This window comes from Harpia harpyja, chromosome 19 (assembly GCF_026419915.1).
Source record: "Harpia harpyja isolate bHarHar1 chromosome 19, bHarHar1 primary haplotype, whole genome shotgun sequence".
Lineage (NCBI taxonomy): Eukaryota > Metazoa > Chordata > Aves > Accipitriformes > Accipitridae > Harpia > Harpia harpyja.
In genome coordinates, this window is record NC_068958.1 from 19,954,674 (window position 1) to 19,977,939 (window position 23,266).

Here is a 23,266-nt window from a genome sequence, read left to right on the forward strand (position 1 = left end):
GCCTCTCAGCAGGGTTGGAGGCGGCTGGTGGCGTCCTTGCCTGCCCGCTCCCCGTTTCATCCTGCTTTTGCGGCCCCGGGAAACGCAAGGCTGGAGCCTCTGGGAGCATCCCCAGGGGATCCCTCAGCTGATGGAGTCCCGCTCCAGAGCGATTCGGGGCAGAGGCAGGAGCGCTCTGCAAGGCAGAGCGCAGAGCAGATCGCAAAGGGAAACCCTTGAGGCGTACGTACTTGTTTAAAATACTTTATTGCAACGTTACGGTCCTCTGATTCTCCCAGCAGCGGGACTCTTGCATGTGAACACCAAACCAGTTTATTCTTAAATTAAAACTCATTTATATATAAAAAAAAAAATTTTTTTTTTGTACAGACAGGCTCTGCACGCCCCCCAGCTAGCAGGAGTCAGCGGCAGATGGCTCTCCTTAACAAATCAGGCTAGTGGAAGAACAGCAGCCCCATCTTTTTCCACCTGATAAGACTTTTGTCTCTAGTGGCATCCAAAAAGGAAGATTTCTACCTCCTTTTCCACATCCCCCACAGGAGGACAACAGCCACAGATCCACATGTCCAGAGGTCACCAAGCAGCAACAGTCTGCCTCCCATCCCTGCAGCATCTCTCTGGCTTCTCCTGGTTAATACAATTCTACTATTTAATGGTTTTCTCTTAGAAAAGCAGCATTATTTTTTTTTAAACACTTTTTATAAAAACTAACAGACAGGATCAACACCAATACAAAAATGCAGTAATCGCTTTTCAACTCAAGTGCGCAGCAAATTTTCCACCCTATAAGGATACAATGCGGACCCACATGGAGATACATGCAACGCAGCCCCCTCCTGAATGCGATCCGAGATCCCTGCCTTGGGGGAGTGAAGATGCATTTCAGACTATAGCAGCACATTCAAATGTATTTCTTAAAACCTAGTCTGATGGCTAAGCTACCTAAAAAAAAACAACCAGCTTCCAAGTGAGAGTCTCCCGTTGCCCAGGGAGCTAGGGAAAGGGACGAAGGGTGAAGGCACTCTTTTGGAAGGAGAGGAGACCAGCATCCAGGCCCCACACCAAGGAACTGCAAAGTCTTCCTCCCTCCCCATTTCCCAGCAGTTAACAATAAATTAAGCAGCCTCAGTGGGGCAGCGGAAAGCCAAGGGGATCACACCCAAACCTCGCCCAGGAGGCTGCTCCCCGAGGCGAGGACTTCTGCTGTCCACGCAGACGGGGAGCACGTCCCCTAAACAAGCCGAAACCCCACAAATCCCAAATCTAATGGCAACAAGAAATAAGCCACACGTTTCCCCTCCAAGCAGAAGCAGCCACGCCACCCCCCCAGGAGCCACAGCAATCTGGCACAAAGCAATGGGGGACCAAGGGGCCAACGAGCACCTGCTCCCTCCTCCCGGACACTCGTTTCTCTCTCGTGAGCCACGTGGGCCCGTAGCACCCCAGCCCGGGGAGGGAGGTTGAGGGGTTATATGGATTTTGGTCACGGAGGCCAGGGTAAGAGGCTCGCTATCCATTATTGATGGCCCACATGGGGCTGGAAGTCGTCACGGTAAACACCCCCGAGGAGATGGCAAACAGCGGCCAGCCAGGCTACGAGGAACACGAACTGAGAAACATTTTACAACTTCATTTTGGGTCGTGCTCCCCCTCCCCAGCTATTCTTGTGCCCTGCCACCACGAAAACGGTCGCTTCACCCCGGCCACCTGCAGAAGCCGACGAGCGGCGTCGAGCTCCGCCAGCCCGGCCGCTCGCTCCGACAAGACGAGCGCAGATCCTGCTCTGTGCTCCCAGCGAGCGGAACAAATCCTCAGCAGGCATCAGATGGAGGGGGCTGACGGATGGGTAGGTGGGATGCAGCGACCTTTCGGTGTCCAGGGCGAGGTTCTGTGGCGGCAGGGCTGGGCAGCTCTCGGGAAGGGGAGGCTGGTCACAGGTTGATGTCCGTGACGTCTGTAGGCGTGCTGGTGGGCTGGCTGGCCGAGTAAGCAGCAGTCTTGGCGGTGCTGTATTCCTGTTGGGTTTGGGACGCCTGTTTCAGGCTCTCGGTTAAGGCTGCCTCAATCTGCTCCTGACAGGCTTTCAGGCAGTCCTGCGGGAGAGGGAGCAAGACAAGAGGCCTCAGTTCTCTGCTGCTCAGAGGTGGGAGCCTTATAAATAGCTCTGAGCAGCTGCTGGGCTGCATCTTTGGCCCCTGGAGCATCTAAACACACAAGACAAAGAAGCCTTTCTCCGACAAGGGGCACCTCCAGCTTGTCTGTGCTTTAGGCCCCTCCCCAGGAGAAGCCCCACACTCTGGTTGTCTTCTCCCCACCTCCCTGCTTGAACACGTTCTTGAGGAATCCACGTTGTGCCCATCAGAGCTTCCCAAAGCATCCGGGCTCGTGCCTGGATGCAGCGTGTGATTTCAGCATCATGGCAGTCAGCTGCCGCTGACGACCGAGGGTAGAGCCGAACAGCTCTGCGCAGGCTGGTATCAACCTTTTACAACCAAGACTTCCCAGATCCACGAGTGACGGCTGGCGTGCAGCAGCACGGGTGCACACGGGGACCACGGAGTCCCACTTGCTTCCCCCAGGCCCTACAACCCAGGTCTCCCGGAGCTCGGTCTGGTCCTGCATCTCTGTGGCCACCCACCCGCTGCAGAGAAGCTGCGTGCAGCTCTGCCTCCTCCCGTCCCTGCCCACGTCCGAGCCAGGACAAGGTGAATCCCCGCTGGGTGCCCTGGCTGATGCACACTGCATCGCTTTGGGGATCTCCAAGGCAGCTGGATCCGACCCTCCCAGACCCAACAGCCGCCCCAGCCATGTGTTCCCTACAACACTAAGTGCCATCGATGCCGGCACATTACGAGAATGGTGCTGTGGCCACGAAGCTTCTCACAAGGCTTTTACCCTCCTCCTCTCTGCCCAGAGAGCCCGTGTGACTCACCCGCAGCTCCCCGGGGCCCAGGGAACCCTGTGCTGGGGGGGACACCAGCCACACAAACAGGAAGGCGCAGGGGATTGCAAGCAGTGGCATTATCACTTGTAATAAAAGCAAACCCCTCTCCATTTTCTCCCTATACAAGCTGTAACCAGAGGAGGAAACTCCTCCACTTCGACACCAGAGCACCGTGACGCACCGAGAGCCACGGGAGGCATCGCCAACGGGTGCACCCCAGCCCAGCTCCTACACCGCGACTGGGCTCGCACCGAGGGGTAGGAGGTGGCATTTCGCACCTCGTGGCCGGAGCCGAGCTGGACGCCGCAGGGCCACGCGCGCTCGCTGGATATTGTCACACACCGAAATCTCTTACCAGGAATCCGCCACTGGTTCTTAGAAACTGACAGAGGATGTGGCGAGCGAAAATAGCAACGCCCACCTCCCCTTCCCCGCGCTGCTTCCCGTCAGCGCAGCCTCCAGCCTGCCTGCCCGCAGCACCGGGGCGAGCTCGCTGCAGAACCTCCAGCCACGGCCAGCCCGTCCCCGGGCTTTCCTCAACCGGGCTCTCTGTCGGCAATTTCGGCAGAGGTGCTAAAAACCGGCTCGGCCACACACAGCCAGGCTCTTTCACTGCCTGGTGAAGCCTTGGGGGTTTGCGGGGGATGCCCGGGAGGCAGCTCGGCTTGCCCCCAGCCTCTGTGCTCCTTATCGGCAGGGCAGCTGTGCCGTGGGGCTCTGGCTCAGACACCCAGTGGGTCTGGTCCTGCTCCACGTGGGATGAGGACGGATCCAGAGCGGCTCCAAGCCTCACCCAAAGTGCTGCCACAGCCAGCAACGAGCCAGCCTCAGCGCGGCAGTGCAGTTCCTGCCGGCCATGGAGCTGGCACAGCCCTGCACCATCGTCCCCTTCTGTCCCCACAGACTCCCCGCACCCCCCAGAACCTGGCTGAGCCTCGGCAGCTGCAGGAAGGGGATCGCTCCTCCGGTGCGGAGCCAAAAGGGAAACTGAGTCACAGCCCAGAGACACTGCGAGGCCAGGTTCAGGGAGAAGCATCAACACCGCAAACACAGGAGGGGCTGAGGCCAGGTGCTTCCCCCGGGAGCCCTGCAATGCTGCGGACACATCCCCAGGGTTTCCTTCTGCTACAGAAGCTGCTGTGGTCCTGCCTGGGCAAGGGCTGTTTGTGCAGCACCTCGCACCCAGGCAGGCTGTGGGGCAGAACAGATGCCCTCTCCAGGCTGAGGAGGGAGGGGAGCGGGCTGGAGGGTAGCAGAGGTGTGCTGGGCTCCATTTCGGCTCCCCTCCCTCAGTGGTGCCCTGCCTGCTTCCCACCTGTTCCCTCCACCGGCCCCGACCCAGAGCAGGTTTCAGCCCCTGCCCCATTCACCGCAGCAGCTTGAGAGCAGCTGGCTGCACTGATTCACTCTTTAAAAAGGCTCCGGCAAACAAAAAAAATTAAAGCCGCACAAATAGATCAGGATGCCCTCCTGCCCCATCCCCTCCTTGCCTGGACAAAGCCTCGTTGCAGCCTCCCACCCGCTGCGGCATCAGCACCTCTTCCAATTCCCGGCGCTGCTGTCAGGGGACTGTAACTAACCCCGCGCCCGGCTGCCGGCATCAGCGCTCGGGCAGAAGAAAAGATCAAAAGGGGCCCCCGGCAGAAAAAAGGCTCCCGATTACTTCGCCGCAGCGGGAGTGATCCGGAAACAGGGAGCCCGACAGGATCCCCCTACCCCATTCAAAGGGCAGTGGAGGGGCAGGCAGACGCCCCCCGCCATCCCGACGTCCCCCGCAAAGCCGCTGCGCCAACATCGTCAAACACTTCGTGCCTCTGACCCCCTTCCCACTCGAGGCTGGGCACCTGCAACCAGACACCGGTGGAGGTTAGCAGATGTCGAGCCCGGCTTCTCCCTCTGCCCCATCCCACCTCGTCAACCCGATCCCGCCAACACCTGCCTGCGCAGGGAACAGACGCTCCCCTTTGTGCTGCTTTTCAAAGGCTCCCAAGCTCACCCCGCTCTGCACAGGCAGTGCTCGGTGGCCAGGAGCCGACTGCAGCCACGGGACTGACCAAGGGTGCTGCATTTAGAGACGCTCACTCATCTCTAGGCACTCCTCAAACCAAGGTCAGCATCACTACGAACAACCTAATTTCCTCTTCCTCCAAGACGAACGGGCAGCAGAAAGAGGAAGGGTTTCCACAGGATCCAGCAGCAAAACCGCTTTGCTCTTTCCCCATGAACACTCACCACCTCCGTGCCAGTGATGCTGGCCAGCAGCTCAGTGATTGCCTCACCGGCGAAATCGTTCACGGAGACCGTCAGGCCGTGGATCGCTGCTCCGATACTGCCTGTCGCAATCATGGAGGGGGGGTACATGGCAAAAGTGTAGTCTAGAGCCAGGACGGGAACACAAGGGGCAAAAAGAAGCAGCTGTTAGCAAGGATGTGTGTGGTAAGTTCTTGAGACTGGAATTTCCCTGGAAAACTAGTGAGGGCCAGGCAGAGGGGTCTCTCCAGCTTAGCAGAGAGAAACAGGGGTGAAGTAACAGGAAACAGGGTGAGCATCAGAGCAGCAAGCTTCATTAAGCTATTTCTCTGGGCCTGTCTCACCAAGAGAAGGCCTGAAGATGAGGTTGCTCTAGTGACTTACAGCGAGACTGATAAAAGCTCACATTCAACCCTGCCTTTACCCTGGATGCCTTCCCACAGTTGCAGCCTGCGCAGCAAGAGGGGTGGCACAGCAACTTTGCTTTTTCCTGGCATCTTTCAGGTACCCACTAAGAGCCCCCAGGACCATTATCCCACTTTGTCAGGGATAGAAAACACGTAATTGAGCAGCAAAATGTTCCGACCTGAATGCAGGCAGGCATTCAGCTCCCCAGAAAGCCAGGGCATTGGAGACCAGCCCCAGGTTACCCAGCAAGCCTGACTCGAGCCCAGGCTACCCTGTCTGCAGTGGCCAGCCCACCCTCCCCAGCATCCTGGAGGGTGGCTCCAGCAGGAGCAGGCACCCACCTGTGGCACACAGGGCAATAAAGGTCTGTGCATGTTTCTTCACCAGCTCCATCTTGTCCTTAGGCAGCGGGAGGTGATGGAGGATGTGAGCCAAGAAATCGTTTGCTATCACTGAGACCAGGTCCCACTTTAGCTTCTCCAGGACTAGAACCTCCCAATCCTGCAGAGTCAGACAGACAGACAGCACGTTATTCAGCAGGGCTAGGCCAGGCAGAAACACTCACCAGATTCAAGGACAGACAAGGCCAGCACTTGGGGAAGGGACAGTAGAACAGTACAATCCATGAGACAGGGAAGGGGAAGAAAAGAGGGAACGTCTCTGCTCTGCAACTATGACACAAATCCAGCCTTGAGCTGTTGCAAAGCCGGGAATAAAGATCAGAAGAGGAAGTGATAGATCTGGTTTCTTCTTTCCAAGGTGCAGTCGGATTAGCCTTCCACACTCCTCTGCTTTGCAAGGTTGCTGCAACAGCCCACAGAGGAATAACCAGAGCAAGGAGCAGTAGGCACACCATTCCCATATTCCTTCTCCACTCCTGAAAGGAGAGGCTGATGTCCAGGCTCCCAGGAGCAATCCAGCTTGGGGCTAACACCATTACAGCAAAGGGAACAGAGAAGCTCACCTCCCTGTGTGCCCCTTCGAGCTGGCCAGTGCGTTGACTCCTTCCTACAGTAGCTCCTTGGCCGGTGAACCGCAGGAGGCAATAGCTGCTCTGCAGCCAGCCCCGCTGCACAACACGTTGAAGCAAGAGAAGGTGGGGGGAACACAGCTGAGCTTTCAGGGCTGCATCCAGACAGCCCAAGCTCCTGTACGAGATCTTCAACCCCTACAAAGCTCAATGGCTGTGACTAGGTGCTGAGGTCCTCAGCCCAATGAACACCGGGCACGCGACCCTACAGAGGAGGTCCCAGGCTGGGCCCTAGCATTTTGGCAGAACCTCCCCTGCTCATCATGCCTCTTGTCTGCCAAGAGAGCCTCCAGTCATGCTCAGCAGAGCATCCCCAGCAGCTTCTCAGGGGGAAGAGGCACTAAACAGCCATGCTAACACCCACCTCTCCCACTGACATACAAGCAATGGCTCACTGGTGCTCCCCAGTTACATGCCGGGTGGCTGCCAATGTCTCCGTCGTATGTTGTGGTGCTCTCTCTAAGCATCTAACAGATTTCTGTAATATCTTCCATGAGCCAGTCTCTGTGCAATCTGCAAGCCGGGGAACAGATGGTGGGAAGGCCGGGTGCCCCCCGCAGATTTCAGCTGGAGCCCGGCTGCTCCTCTCATCTGCTCAGCCTCTCGCAGGCTCTTCCAGCTCTGGGCGTTAGTCCTAACACTGACAAGGAAACCAAAGTGCAGAGCAGCCACAGGCAAGCACTTGGCAGAGTCATCACCCAGCAAGTCCTAGTGTTACCAGGTGGTACCACCACGGTGGTACCAAAGCACCCATCGAGCAAGGTATAAGCAAGGGGAGCCCCACGTTTGGAGTCTTAGCACAGAATTTGGGACCCCTGCATTCCGTTCCCCACTCTGCCGTCAAGGTCTATGTGACTTAGCTAGAGTAGCAGTTGAATCGAACTCAGAGGCCACACACGTACTGGTCTCACTGGGCTGGGTGGCTTTGATGTTACATCTGGGTACGACCAGGCCACCGACAGAGCAGTCTCAGGAGAGGCGAGAGCAGCGTCTTCCCAGGATCATTTCCCTTCCCGTTGCAGCAGGAATGTCACAGGCAGCCCACACCCAGCCAGCCGAGCCTCTCTGCCGGTCCCAATTCCCCCATGTCCCAAGCCACGATGAAGATCTCTGGCCCTCAATTTCTCTCATGCTCTGGATCAGCAGCAAATCTGGTTTTGGCAACACGGTCCGGGTATGCCAGAAAGGCCACAGAAGATGCCCCCATGTTCCTCCTCCCTGCTAGCAGGCCCTGCAGATGTGCTGGCAAAGGAAAACACCCTGCAGGAGCTGAAGCTCCAGGTTTGGAAGGACAGAGCTGAATTGGGATTTGTATCAGATTATCTCCATTTCAGGACCTAGTCCCACCCAGCAGAATATCTATTCTTTTTCCAAGTAGTCTAGGATTACAAGGTCAATGCTGCTCACAGACGTGCCAAAGGGCTGCCAGAACAGACGGATTTGAAGAAGTGAGATTTTTCATAAGGGCAGATCTTCATTTTCTCTCTTTTTTTTTTTTAATTTTTTTTAAAACCCACTCTTTCCCCTTACACAACAATACCAGTTTTGAGTTGCTTAAATGAGCAGCATTGCTCAACCTGCTCCAAATCCCCCATGAGGCCAAACGTGCTGTTTGCCATTTCACAGCCTGCACTTTTCCAACCAGAAAGCAGTGCTTCGCTAGAGCATGCTCGCTAGTCTCACATATGGATGGCCAGCCTGCCAGTCCTTCTATATTTTTAAGCTAAATCCACAGGCCAAAAGCAAGAAGAAACCTAGCAATGAGCTCCAGAGCCTGAGGATCTCAGCACAGGTCACCAAGGGTGGCTGGTTCAACTGGGGGATTGGAACAGACAGGAGAGATCAGCCTTGGGTAAAAGAAGAAAAAACAGGTAGTGCTGGCCACTGGTTAAACTGCAGCAACACAGCAAGGTGACACAAGGAAAGAGCTGCTGGAGATGGAGAGCTCTGTGCGTTGTCCCTACGTGTTACTCATCTGGAACCCACGAAGGGCAGCGGGCTGGGAAAGCCGGCTGCTTGCTAATGCATCAGCCCAGTTTCTCGGGAAAGGGCACAGGACACTGCTGACACCTTCGGCAATCACTGCCCCAAGGGTGAGAGGCCAAGGCAGCTCCAGCCTGACTTCTCCACGCAAGCTGGGAGCATGGCCCTTTTGCAGCCCCAGGGAAAAGGTCAAAAGCAGGACCTGGAGATTGCTGCTCGCAAAGCAAACCCAAAAGGGATCACTACACCTGAGAGGGGAGCTCCTGAGCACAGAGGGGACACCATCCCAGCATCATCCAGCAGCAAGCCAGCTACTGGGAGTGACCAGAGGCACATGATGTCCACACTGGTGTGGCAGAGCCTGTCCCTGCTGGGACACATTTTGTCCTAAGGAGAAGATCCAGGGCACAGACCAGCCCAGCCATGAGACCTCACCTGGGACAAGCTGGCTCCTGCCACACCAGGGCTGATCCGGGACAACAGCCTGTCCATTTGCAATACACAAAAGCAGCTCTTTTCCAGCAAGTACACAGGTTCATGGTCTTCTTAAAAACCTTGTTGTTACAAAAGGCCTGATCCCAAGACGCAGCCGGCACTCGAGATGCCAGCTGAAGGCGACAGGCGCCAAGGACTGTCACCAGCTCACAGGATTTAGCTCAGGGAAGCGTCCCTCCTGCCAAACCACCCCGCTCCTCGCTTCTCTCCTGCTAACCCTGGGGACTTCCCACTCCCAGAGCAGCATGTCAGAATCTCTGAATCACTTTATCTGTGGAAGAAGCAGAACAAAAGGCTGCAAGAGATAGGCAAGCAGGTTTGCAACAGCAGCACCACTCAGTATAGCAAACATCCTTTTCCTGGCATTTTGTTTTGCACCTAATTGAATCAGTCTCTGCCTGGCTAGTGAGAGAGGAAGAAAGTGGAAAATATTTCTTTGTTTCTCCAGCCTGTGGAGCCCACCCTCCCTGTGGAAGGGCTGCAAGCTGCCAGTGGTGCCCACTGAGCATCCCATCGCTGGGAATGCATCAGGTCCCCCTTCTGCAAGAGCCCCCACGGCAGAGCTCCCCCACACTCGGCCTGTGTCTCTAGGGGTGGAAATCACAGAGCAGCTGAGCTTCCCCTCTACAAGCTTGCTCCCTTGATCTCTCCTGGCCCCATCCCACAAGAAAAAAAAAGAAAAAAAAAAAAAAAAGAAGGAAGGAAAGCAGTGACCATTTCCCATTGCCTCCCCTGCTTGGACAAAGTGATCTCAGAGCACAGTCCTGTTGCAGTGAAACAGCCTCAAGCCCCTGGTTGCTGCCTCTGCGCCCTCTCACTAAGACAGACCGAGTCACAAGCGGAGATGGTTTTACTCAATTTACAGCTCTGCAAACTCAGTCTGGGATGTGACAGTCACACCAGCTTCTCTCCTTTTCATGTAGTGACAGTCACTCTATACATCAAGCACTACCCTCAGCAACACCCACACACCCGCTATGCCTACAAGGAGTCTGTGTAAACCTATCTGGCGAGGCTGCACAGGGAGCAGAGAGCCCAGCTCCTCTCTGCAGCAGCCCTGTCTGCAGGAGAAAAGGAAGTTGCGCTCGATTTTGTCACTCAAGTTGATAAGGTACCATTTTACATTATCACAGACTTGGTGAGACACCAGCGAAGTGGGAGCAGGCTGCACTCCGTTGTGCTCGTGAGCTGACTCAAAAAGAGGGTGGAAAGAGCTGCTGATGTTGCTGCTGGCCACCCACCCTACCCAGCAGCTGAGACACAGGTACAGAAATGAGCAGCCGTGAAAGTCCATTTGCAAATAGGAAATCTGGGGCAAACGTTTGTTTCCATCCCCTGACCAGAGTTCAAGACTGGATGTCAAGGGTAAAGGTGCCAACTTCAGGTGCAGAAATGGTCACACCTATCTGACCCATGCAACAAGCAGAAGGTAAAACAGTAAAACACAAGTATATCTTCTGAAAAGTCAATGCTCTGTCACAAGTGAATATCCCTTTCTACTCAGCTGTTATCTCCTCCTCTTATTTTCACTCCTTATGGCCTGCCATCACTGCTGCTCCCTTCATTAGCTGCCTAGTGGCTTGATCCTGCTTACGGTCTTTGCGAAGAAATACCTGGCAGTTTGCAAACCTGAACTTAGGTCAAAGATTTCAGAGGCAAGACAATGTATTAGGGGCAAACCAGGGAGATGAAGGTTACATACAACTGCTCTCCCCAGCCTTCAAGCAGCTGAACACGCTCTTGCACAGGCCAGAAAAGCCTTTATTAAAAAAAAAAAAAAAAAAGAAAGGTAGGTTAGATAACGCTCTTGACGGAAATCCAACTTCCTCCAAATGGACAAGTCCCTCGTTGCATCATTTCCTTCTCCCTAGAATAACTTCATCAAGATTTTGTTTCAAATACGTCCTTTCTAAACTGCTGAGCTGGTGCCAAGCATCCCTGCAAGAGAAGGAAGCAAACCTACTGGGAAAGTGGGCCAGCTTCCTCCGAAAGGCCGGGGAGGACACACTGGAGGCTGAAATGGCACCGATCCATGAGAAGAGGCCAGGATGCGCCATTGTCCAAACCTTGATGAAGAAGCTCCCCTTCCCCTCCCCACCCTCTTCCACTGCAAGATTGTGAAAGAGAAGTAACATTACCACGATTAGCACAGAGGAGAAAAACAGCAGCTCACCCTGGTTTTGTAATCAGGGTATAAACTTTTGTCAGGTCCCAAAGCAAAGACAAATCCTTCACATATCTTCAGATGTTACCTCCGCTCCCTCTTTGCAGTGGAGAGCAATGGGAGACTGGAGCAGGATCTGCTCCAAACAGGGTTAAATATCTACCGAAAGCAAGCTTTGTGGCAGGCAGGGAAAGATGACCACCAGATCACGGGCTACAGAGCATCTCCTGCCCAGACATCTGCAAATGCCTCAGCACCTCTCCTTAAGGGCTGTGGCTGGTTTGTGGTGACTTCTGCTCAGCCCTTTGGCTAGCACAGATTACCAGGAATAAACCCCTGCACTGCTGAATGCTCACAGCCATCCCCTTGGGAAAGAGAAAAGGGATCCTACTTGCCTGAAAAAGCTATCTTTGGCTATCCCAAGAAAGGACTTTTGACCCCCAAAATGAAGCCATTCTTGTCCACCTCAACTGCATATTGATTCCAGAGCACAACAATGAAAGACATCCGTGCCAACCATCCGGCTCTGCCTCCTGTTGCAACCCAGGATCCTGGTGGGAAAAAATTACAAGGAAGAACTCCAGTACCAAGACCTGCACAATCAGAAATGAGCAACAGGCGGCAGACAGTGCTTTCCTCCTTCATCTTCACCCCAATGCTGCCAGGAGGAGGGAGAAGGGAAGATGAACATTGTGGCACTGCTTAGCCACAGCTTCCTGCTGACAAACCTCTGGGGGGAAGAAATAAAAAAAAGACTCCAAGTGAGGAGGCATTAGCATTTGAGTGCAAGAGTGAAGGAAAGCCTCCAGGGATGTTGCACATGCACTACCCACCTGCACATCTCCTAACTGTTCTCCTTTGGAAGAAGCCTGCTACAAACACAGCTCAAGATTAAACTGAAAAAAGCAAATCCTCACCAAGAATAAATCACCAAATAAATCAGAATGAAATACAACTGGGATCTGTGGGAGATATGCATAAGGTGCCCACCAAGACCAAATCCTTGTAGCCCAAGAATTTACTGTGATGATCTCTCCTAGTCTGCAGGGATGATGACAGGATTCCTTGTAAAGTCTGGAGCAGAGAGGGAGATAGAGGTGAAGCATGGCAATAAGTTCACCTTCCTGCAACCCATATTCCTGTTGGACAGAGAGCTTACCCATCACCCTGAAGGGACAGAAATCGGACACTGGCCCACAACGTGCATTTTGATCGGCTTCATGCTCCTGAGGGCATGGAGAGCACTGTCCATGCTTTGAAATGCAGCCTGCTTGCCTACAAGAAGACTGCTAGGCACCTTCTGCTCAGCTTGTTGCCTCTGCAACAGACGCAACTTTCACTGGCCCAGCAGAAAAGTGAATGCAAACCAACTACCATTCCCCCCTCCCTGTTTTTCCAGCTAAATGTTAACCCCCCTCATTATCACAGGGCCAACAGGAACCCTCCCATTACAGGCTGGGATTAGCTACATGGGATGGATCCCAGACCTGGGAAGATACCCACGCAGAATCCATCGCTGGATGAGAAGGTGCTCTCAAGGATGAAGCTTTACTGACAAAGCAGGAGAAAGTCTTTCCACACAGAGATTTTGTGGCAGCCCCCCCCAGCAGGATACTGCAGCACAACCACAGCTCAGCATCCAGAGAAGCAACAAGCCCTTGTGTTTCCTCTGTGCATTCCCATCCCTCACCACTATTCGTGTTCATGATCCACATACTTTTTTTCCGTGGGTGCTACTTAAGGCAACAACCACCCACAAATGACTACAGGGAGAGAGGTATGGAGGTGAGGGGATTTTCCCCAGCCTTCACTGGCGCCTGGAAAAACCATGTTCATACTAGAGTTCCCCAGTTACCCGAACTGCCTTCCGATTCACACCTGAAAGTTTTGTGGGTTCACTCCCCACCCTGGGGACAAATCACACTCAGATCATCTCACCCACCCCAGCCCAAAAAAATAGATATTTAATAAGGCGATGACTAACCCTGAGAAATTCTCGTAGACAAACCGTCTCCAGGGATGTTTGTTACTCGAAGCGAGGTGGCCATTTCCTCCCGAGGGCTCTGATCTACCAGCACGGAAGGCCCCCCAAAAAAGGGGTTCTCCAATTTCCTCCCCCATTGGCAAAGTTGAACTCAGAGGTTTGGATCTTTGCTTTGAACTTCTATCAGTCAGACATGAAAATGCTTTGCCTTTTAAAACCTACAAAGCTTCTGCCTGAGTGTACAATGGAAGAGGCAAAGTAGCCCTGTTTTAACTCAAGGGCGTGGAGCAGGACCTAGGCAGCAGCAAGTTCCCACTCATTTCCATCACCTTGACAGCACTATCAGCCTTGATGGTACAACCCAGCCAGCTGGATCCCAGGTCAGAAAAGCTCCTACCCATTTTGTTGGTTAACTCTCCACTTAAAGCTTCATTTTTCCTGCTGGTGTGGAAATGCATCTCCCACGTCACGCCCCTTTGCAGCCAGGGCAAGTCAGAGCCACACGCTCCAGCGGCAGCCCCTGCCTTGTGCCCTGCCGGCTGCGCAGACAGGAGCCTTTGTTCTCCAGAGCTGTCACTCGAGAGCAAGCTCAGCGTGGCAGCTCCGTCCTGGCAACGAGCACTTAAAGCACAAGGAACTTTCTCTATAACCTGGAGGTGACAAAGCTGCTTTCCACAACAGGGAGCGAGGGTCTGCCCAGGATGGGAAGGTCTCCACAACTGCCATCATGCCCACCGGGGCAAGGAGGAGAGAAGGTTGGTTGGGGAACACCAGGGAGGGTGAAGAAATGGGAGAAAGAGAACAGGGGGAGACACTGAGGCAGGTATGCTGCCAAGTAGCAGGATGCAGGAGATAAGAGAGCTAGGGAGGAGGTAGAGGGCTCTCTGAGATAGGGGTGTTTACCAGGAGCTGCTGAGGTGTGATGGAGTTGTCTGTGTAAATGCAGAGTTTCTCCACAGTCAGGGGCATGGTTTCTCGCAGCTTGGAAGCAAGGAGCATGCAGACTGCTCCCAGAAGCTGCAAGTGATTTTTCCGCATGGGGACGGACGACAGGTAGCGATCCACGTAATTCATGGCCAAGGGGAAGACCTCTTCTTCGCACTTCTGCTCCTCGCACACCTGACAAAACCCAATTACAAAAATAAAAAATAAAAGGAAGTTTTAATCAGCACAGGACTCCCCAGATCTTGCCTGTACCGCAGCTTCAAAGCTTCTGGTCGTGATGGTGTTTCACATTTATCTGCAGGGCTTTGAAGACACCTCAGTGCTAAGGAGTAAATTAGCTACAGGCATTAAGCCTATGACTTCCGCGGGATTACACAAGCAACAAGTTTGACCAATGCCTTAAGACTTCATCTTCCTGTGGAAAGCTGCAGAACTTACTTGTGCACTCTTTCTAACTACATATAAGTTAAGACCAAAATTGCTTTATTTGGCCCCTTTTTTAATGTTCACTGTTGGGGATGTCTCTAGTCAGCTGTACAGCAAAGCTACTATTTTCTGCTCTGTGGGGACTGGGGACCTCTAGAGAAAATGAACAATTCCAGTGTATCTCCAGCTGGAGACCTAATAGGGGAGGATCCACAGTCACTTCTGGCAATTCCACCTTAAGTGATCCAGAAAGACAGGAAGAATCAATGGCAGAGCCCAAATCAATGGTTGAGTCCGAAAGCCTTCCTCCTCCCTAAGCCATACTTGTACCACAGCCATGAACAGAATCCAGGAGCTCTAAATTTCAGTCCTCTGCTCTTATCTCTCAACCAGTATCAAAACACTGGTCATATTTAACTTCCTTCTTTCAAGGCAACCATAACAATATTCAGGTTTCTCCTCACACAGCAGCAGCCACCACTGTTCTCCTTCCAGCAGCGACTGCCTCCCCCTGCACAGACTGCCACGGCGCCGGGGACACCAACACGCACGGTCATGACAACTGCCCAGTGCCATCCACTTCTTGACTGCCTTTAGGGCTTCACAGGAACAGGCTCCAAAGCAGCATTTATCTAACTACCCTTCTCAGTAAGGGAATTACAGAAACAGAACAATAATAGCGGGGGGGGGGGGGGGGGGGGAGCCACCCAAACTTTAAAAAGCATCTTGTTCATTATTTCTTTTGACAGAAGCAGACAACTTCTTGCAACAGCGGCTGGGGTGGAGAGCGGGCAGGCTCGATCCCAACGTCGTTTGTTCTTTGCTGAATCTGTTCTTTCTTTCTCTATTGAGACTGTTCACTCTGATCACCTCATGAAGAGGCCCATGAGATTTCCCCCACTGAACTGTATCCCGCAGAGAGCCGCATTCATTTTTAATTTAGGGAAGTAAATGGTAGCAATATTATTTTCCCCCTTCAACCAGGCATTTTCAGCCCCATTCAGGAAACACAAGTCTCTAGCCTGCCGGGTGCACAGCTGAGCTCTCTGCCCAGAAGTTTTGGGGAGCAGTGGGTGAACAGGGGGTCCGATAGCAGCGTGGCAGCACACCACCGAGGTGGGGTGAGCACAGGCTGTGGGTTCGGGTTGGGGGGGGGGGGTGTCTGCTCCTCCTGCATGGGGCAACCACATCTTCTAGCACAGCCAGCACTCACAGAGATACTGCCCCACTGCACACTGCCTTCCTCACCCGCCTCCAGACCCTCCATGTGCAGCCCCCTTCCTCCCCACCGGCATACCCTCCATACCGGAGACCTGACCTCCGGCGCATGCCAAACCCTGGGATTGCAGGGCTTTCCCGTCCCCTGGATTGTCCCTTGCACCCCTGCACGAGGCGAACACACCCCCCCCCGACCAGAGAACACGGGTCGGGTGCTTCTGCCCTGTGCTTCCCCCCGCCGCCAGCTCTCTCCCGCCGGAGCAGGAGCGCGCACGTTTGCAAACGCGGACGGCGAGCGAGGAAAAGCGCCGGTGGCCGGGCGGGGAGCCGGAGCTGCGGCGGGAGAGGAGGCAGCAGGGAGCCCCGTACCTCCAGCATCCAGAAGGCCAGCATCTTCCGCATGTAGGGCTTGATCTCCCGCTGCACGCACTGGAAGTAGGAGACGCGGGGGCTGTAACGCTCCTCCTGGCTCAGCAGGTTCTGCAGCACCCGCCGGTCCCCCAGGAGCTGCGGGTCGCGCCCGGCGCGGGGCACGCGGGGGACAGCTTCCACGCACAGCAGCTCCATGGGTGCGGGCAAAAGCGGGCAGGGCGGGCGGGCAGTGCGGGCAGTGCAGGCAGGCACCCCGCCGGCTCCGCTGCAGCCGCCGCGGGACGCCGGGAACTGGCCGCGCTCCCAGGGGGCGGGGCCGCCGCCCACCCCGGGGCGACCCGCCAAGCCCGGGCGGCCGAGGCGCGCCGAGGGGCGGGGCCAACGCCGCCTCCCGCCAATCCGCGGGCCGACCGGCTGCAACGCGCCGAAACGGGGCGGTGGTCACGCCTCCTCCCTGGGGGGGCGGGGCGAAAGGCGCGCCGGCGGGCTGACAGCACGTGGGGCGGCCGCGGGGTTCTGCTGCCATGTTGGGGGGGGGGGACAAGGCGGGGGGGGGGGGGGGGGGCAGCCGGGGCCGGCCGCCCCCGGGACTCGCCCAGTCCCTCCGCTGCGGCACCAGCGGCCGCCCATCTCCCCCGGCACCCCCTTTGTTTCCAGGGGCCGCTCCCCGGTGCCCAGGCGGTGTCGAGCTCTCTGCAGGCCATGCAGGCTGCAGAGGGACAGTCCTGGGGTTTGCCGGGAGGCTTCTGTCAACCCGGTCTACAAATTTCTAAGAGTAATTTTTTCAGTATGTAGTCCTGTACCTTTTTTGTGTGTGTGTGTGTGTCTGACCGAAGTCCTTCAAGGCTATGAAAATAATCAGCTGTGTACATACTTGGAGCCAGTCCATAGTGAGCCTGCTGTCTTCCAAAAATTACCCTCATGTTACTACTGGTGCAGCTCCATGGGAGATAGCAACCTCAGTGTCTGCTGAGATAAGGGTTTGTCAGGCTTGGCTGGTTTTTCAGAATAATTAACAATTGTTTGGCAATAATTGCACACTGAATAGCTACTTACTCTAGGAATTTCAAAGGCTTCTGAATAAGTTTGCACTGTGACTTAACACAGCATAGGATTTGCTCCACACCGGTACCTGAGCCTGCTTCTAGTCGACCCAGCAGTAATTGCTTTCTGGTATGGGAAGTTGCAGACAACGGGCTGTAATTCTGGCCACGTTGCTCTCTGATGTTTGTCACTGGCTACAAAAACTGCAGTGTCTTGACTTTGCTAGTGCCAATGGGAAGGGTCAGGCAACAGTATAAAATGCACAACAGATTCTCTAACTGGAAGGGAGAACGGATTGCCTTCAAGCTCACAAATTAAAAGCTCCTCACTGAGTGGAGAGAATTAGCTCAGGAAGTCCATTTTTAATGAAAGTTCCCAATACCAGTCGTGAAGCCCGAGTGCGATGACCTGCATGTATAAGCCTCTTTGCCACTGAGATGGTGCCGCAATGTGGCATTTGCAGCAGCAGTTGGAACCAAATGATTATAATCACACATGTAAGAGGTGGGAAATACATTCCAGCCCACCAGCATCTCTTGCTCTGCTAGATTATATCAGCCAATTCTGACTGCCTTACCCTCTGAAATGAAGCACCTCAGCAGTACGCACTCCTGTAACACTTCATTGCACAGGGCAGTATATTCCACTTTACAGTGCAGTATTGCTGGGCTGAGAACATGATACAGAGAATCGGATGGAGACAAGCCCAAATTCAACTCACAGCAGTAATCCGTACCTGCAGTCCTAGGGAGAAAGCTGCTCCTGTTCAGAAGGGAACGGAGCAATGGGATGTGTAGAAATCAAGGACTTTGGGGATGTGGTATCATACAAAGGGGACTCAGCTGGAACACCTCTGACCAGTTCTGCTGGAGTATTCCTCAATATACACACTTGTATGTATTTTTGGGCTAAGGAACAAAGAACCAAAGGAGTAGAGCGATTTGCTACAATAGCTACTCCCCCCCACCCAAGTCACTTCTATGTGTGGCATTTTGACACATTTAGTACTTTTTTTGTATTTTCAGTCATCTAAAAAGAGTCTTTTAATGAAGAACAAACATACGAAGTTAATAAGCGTAAGTAAAACAAGACTGAATTCTTTGTTCTCCCTGGTCAGGATGGGGGTTTTTTTTGTTGAAAATGAAAAACATCTTTTTGATCAGAGGTTTAGAGGTTCAAAATACTACTCATGACAGTGAACACAAAGGTCACATACATAACACATTTCATGTACTGGAATCCCATATCTACACTTGTACAGATGGCTTTTATTTTCTGCAAGGTATATGATACATTACAAATTTTTAATGATGCCATCAGTGTTGATTTGTTGTGCCAAATGCCCTGAGAACACCATACAGCACAGTGATGCGGAACCAGAGAAAAGAAAGGGGGAGAGAATTAGATCAATCCCATCCCTGCCTTCAAATGAAAAAGAAGAATTTTTGTAGGTGAGATGAGATTCCCAAATCCCTTTCCCAACTAACTTGCTTTCACCTTACAAATAAATCTTCCAGTGGTTTGGGCAAGAAATATTTGAAGAATCTATGGGAGAGATTTCTGTGGACCAGTCAGCTGGTTTTAATCCGGGATGACCCCCCCTGCTCCACTCCCCCACTCTTTCATTGTGAGCAGCATCCCCCATTTGTGCAGGGGAAGAGAAGGGCCTCATGTCCCACATTTTTAGTAAAAATAGACAGCAGCTATTTTCTTTAGTCAGGCAAAGGGAAACCACAGCACTGGGTTCTTGGTCCTTCTGGTTTCTGGGCTGTGCCTTTTGAAATTGAAAGTTTCAGGCCCTTTCCCAGACTTCATGGTCTTTCTCCTGTTTCCCAGTGTCTGCACGGCGGTTCTGACACAGCCCGTTCGGCTAGAGCTGGGCTCGGTGGCAACCGTGGGCCATAGGACACGCAGGGGGAAAATGAAGCCTGTTGCATAAGAAAGTGTTCCTTCCAGATGATGACTTGGCAAAACTGATGCCTCTGCAAGCCACATTATCAGGCTAGAAAGGCAAATTACAGACTGCAGGCGTCCTAAAAAGCCTATTGTGTGGGTGTACGGAGGGAAAAGAGAAAATTCCAGGAAAACCAAATTTTGGTCACTGTTGGCCATAGATAGTCAGCTTCCTGGCTTTGGCAAGAGAGAGCACAGCAATATTAAAAAAGGAAATTCCTTCAGAGTAAAAATTAAAAAACCTGATGGCCTCCAGACTTCCAGGATCTCGAACCAGCAATGTTATTCTTTGCTGAATCATAAAGGGGGCTCATTTTTTTGGTATGTTGATGATGAATTAAAAAGAGTGACCAGCAGCTGGAGCTTTTAAAGGGGCGATGCAGGTCTGACTGCAATGGGCAGCTGGTGTCACATGTGGGCTTGGATCAAAGCTAAAGCCATTATTAGGGTGGCCATTCAACAGGGGCATGTCCATAAGCTCTTCTCTGTGGAAAGTTTTTATCTATGTCATTTTGCATCAGCAGTGGGCCTGGCCCCAAAGGCTGTCAAACACGATCAGTACCTTTTCTACACTGGTTTCTATGTCTTATATTTTGTATCTACTTTCTGTCCAATTTTGATCTACCAAGAGCTAAGCCATCTTCTTCCTTGGTCATACTGTAACTACAGTGTCATCAGTGACATCAAAATGAAACTGCTTAACATACATGAAGGACTTGAAAACCAAATCCAATGAGCAAATAACTATATAATTTGCTATAGGAAATCCCCAAAATAAAATGAAAAACAGGTACCATTTTGTGCATGTGTGAGAAAGAGCAAAGACAGCATTTCACACTTTCTGGTTTGAGAATTTCAAAGCACTTCAAACATCCTAATCCGTTATATTTCACATCCAGTTTTCCCTAAAGCAGAGATATTGCAACTATTCCCAGCAGGAAAAGACACGGCCTCTGGCACGCAAGGGCTAGCAAAGCACACTGTGGCAGTTTGGTGTCACAGTCTGTGCTTGCCAGAAGTCCCTGCTGCTTTAGAAGGAGATGGCCCAGTTTAAGGTCCATCATATACACTTAAACTGCTGATAAAGATAGACCAGTACTAGCAGGTCAGGCCGTGGGGTCCACAGCTTCATCTGCTGACACAGCAGCAGCAGGGCAGATTGCTGCAGGGACGCAGCACGTCGGCCCATCGCAGATGTTGGCTCTAGTGCACATGAATCAGAGCCTGCAGGCACAGGGAGCTGAGGCATCTTCCCCGCTCATTCAGCCATTCCCCGGTCCAGTGGGCAGGAGAGCTGAGGATTTCCTGGTCTCGGTCCCATGCTTAAACACAAGACTGCCGTCTCCCCCCCGTAGCTGGCTCTCTCTCCTTTCTCATATCTTATTCATTCTTAACTTAGAAAAAATGCTTTCACTGAAGTGAAGGGAAGTTTGGTTGAGTACAAGTTTAACATTTGACCCAGGGGATGTGTTTCCTAATATCTTTCCCATTACTGGCAACCAATGCATTCCCTTTCCTCTGACTTGGTCAGACTTTTGAGTACAACTAATTAGTTTGGAGTGATATCATCTGAATACTGAATCTCAGCAATGCTTAGATGTACCCAGTAATGATATACATGAAAATTCTGAAGAAGAAAGCTTGCTGCTTCAGAGGTCAAAACACAGCTTTTTCATTGACTTAAATCCCCTTATTAGAGCAGCTTTTGGTACAGTTTGGACCAATTGTCTATTTAAACAAAAATAATAGCCTGACTGTTGATACTGTTTGGGTTTATGCTATATCCCTCACATGTGCATCTGAGCATGCCTGATCCTGGGACATATATCAATTTAATAATACGAGTTCCTTAACCAGGATTATTAAAGGAGAGAAACAGTTGGATATAGGGAAGCCCTTTGCTTAGGTGGCTTCCAGAACAGAACAAGTGATTGGAAAGAGGTATGAATGGATGAGAAGAGACGCATTTGTAAACACGCACTTAGCAAGGAATTCACTACGTCTTTTGGCAAATCATTTAGGAGAAAATTTCCAAAGTGGCTATGGCTTTGGAGTGTCTCCATTTCGGAGCAGCTGGGCCAGATTCGACTCCAGTGGAGCCAGCCCACTTTGCCTCAGCTAACAGTTTAGGCCAGCAGAGATTTAAATGTAGTTTCACCTGACTTTTTATGAAAATCATTAGAACAGGTTTGTCTTCATCTGTCATTTTAGCAGCTGTTTTCTGCCTTAGTTCCCTTTTCCTAACGAAATCTAAAATTAAGTCACATTTTCATTGACTCAAACTCATACCATAGTGAGCCATCCCCAGGTGAATGTTCAGTTTTGCTCCCAAATCAGGCATTTTAGAAACCAGCCAATTCAGCTGGTAAAGAAAGAAAGAAAGACCATAGAAAAAAATGCAAAGCTGAAACCAATCAATTTCAGAAAGCAAACTGGGCTTGGAAAGCCCCCAGTTGTGATATATTTAGTTCATTTCAGGGGATTATCTGTGGTCGCCAATTATGCAAATTGTTAAAAAATACTGCCCTGAAATTTTACATATAAAATAGATTTTTTTACAACACCCTTCCCTTGTCCATCCTTCCTGCCTTTTCCTGCCCTGAATTGATCTTGTTGCCTACGTCTTGTACACCCTATTCAGCAGATGAGATGCATTTGGGTTTTTCTAAGAATTTTTGGTTGCATGGTATTTTTCATTTGATGTGGCAAGCCCGGTGCCTAGCACCTCTTTGCCAACGCAAACTGCCAGTCAGCGAGTCAGCGCCAGCTCAAGACTTCTCAGCAGTGTAGGCAGAAAAGGAATTAGCCATGGTTGTACTGGAGAAAGGATCGGTCCTGCCTGGTGAAGTGATGAGGAAGGGCGTACTGGCCCAGCTGCAACAGGGGCAGGGAGAAAGGAAAATCCTTGAAAGCTGGGCTTGGTGCTCCCGCCGCAAGAAGTTGAGTCTGCTATGGGATGAGGCTCAAGCCCACGTCCCAGCTGTTCACTGCACAGTAGCACCCAGTCACGTTTTCCAGGACCTCACAAAGCAAAGCAAGCAGCAAAATCATGGCAGTAGGGCTGGAGCCAGCCAGCACTCCTGAGGCAGTGGGGTGTGATAGACTGAGCACTGGACTGGCAGGCAGGATGGCTAGATTTTAATCTTGGCTTGGCCAGGTGGTAAACGGGGATGGAGACTGGGCAGGTTTCTGCCCAAGTCCGAACTAGGAGGATTGTTCTCTTTACAGGGGCAGAGGGGATCACGTCAGGACAGGATGGAAGGTGGGCTCGGAGCGTGTGTGCTACCCTGTGGCCGGCCTTGCAGTGGAAATACTGCGGGACAGAGCTCTGGGGTGCCAGTGACGGGCAGGCAGGAATCTCATCAGATCAGTTGAGTCTGTGCTGGATTTGGTTCCTTGGAGGGAGGGAGGACTATGTTGCGTGCATGTGAGTGTTTTGGGGGGTAGAAAGAAAACGATTGATACCCCACTGACTTCCCCCACTTGTGGTGCACCTGGCTTGCTGTTACCTTCCAGCACAGGCTGAGTATACGCTACAAGGGCTTTGAACTAGCGGCAGACCTTGCAGGCGAGAAGCCTTTACCATGAGCTTGCTGGCTGCACTCGGTTCACCCTTGGTGTAACTGAAAGGAAACATCTTGTACCAACCCCACATCAGCCAGAATATGCCTACGCAGCCAGCGAGCGCCAAGCTGAGCCGCTCTCACATCCAGCACAGCAGCTGTGTCTGTGCGTGGCAGACCCTCCACTGACACCCCAGGGACCATCCCAAAGCCCACCATCTTTGCTGCCAACCTGGCTTTACCACATTAAGCCAATGCATGCATACCATGTGTGTCCTCCCCCACCTAGGCAGTGAAGAAGTATGCTCATCCTTCCAGTTCAAACTGCAAAGCCAAAGAAGGAAAATTTTAAGGACCTATAAACCACAGTGATTAAGTACAGGCGAAGAGGAATGTCACACCCCTGTGTTAATAAACGGAAATAAAATACAATCCACACAACAGCACAGCTGTCATTCGGATAACCTGCAGCTTTGAAGACAAGTCT

At 52.4% G+C, this 23,266-nt stretch overlaps 1 protein-coding gene across 3 annotated transcripts in view; it reads right to left on the reverse strand.

The window, feature by feature from the left end:
- Positions 1-227: 227 nt before the first annotated feature.
- The window catches only part of CCND3 (cyclin D3), a 48,177-nt gene continuing 25,138 nt past the window's right edge, over positions 228-23,266 (reverse strand). For 2 of the 3 annotated variants that reach the window (XM_052814608.1, XM_052814609.1), the window contains exons 2-5: positions 14,162-14,377; positions 5,944-6,103; positions 5,177-5,319; positions 228-2,093 (exon numbers count right to left, since the gene is read on the reverse strand). In XM_052814608.1, the coding sequence (XP_052670568.1) occupies positions 1,932-2,093; positions 5,177-5,319; positions 5,944-6,103; positions 14,162-14,377 (681 nt within the window). In that variant the 3' untranslated portion in view covers positions 228-1,931. Of the gene's footprint in view, positions 2,094-5,176; positions 5,320-5,943; positions 6,104-14,161; positions 14,378-16,216; positions 16,520-23,266 lie in introns of those variants that run through there. The other variant, XM_052814607.1, reaches the window with a different exon arrangement.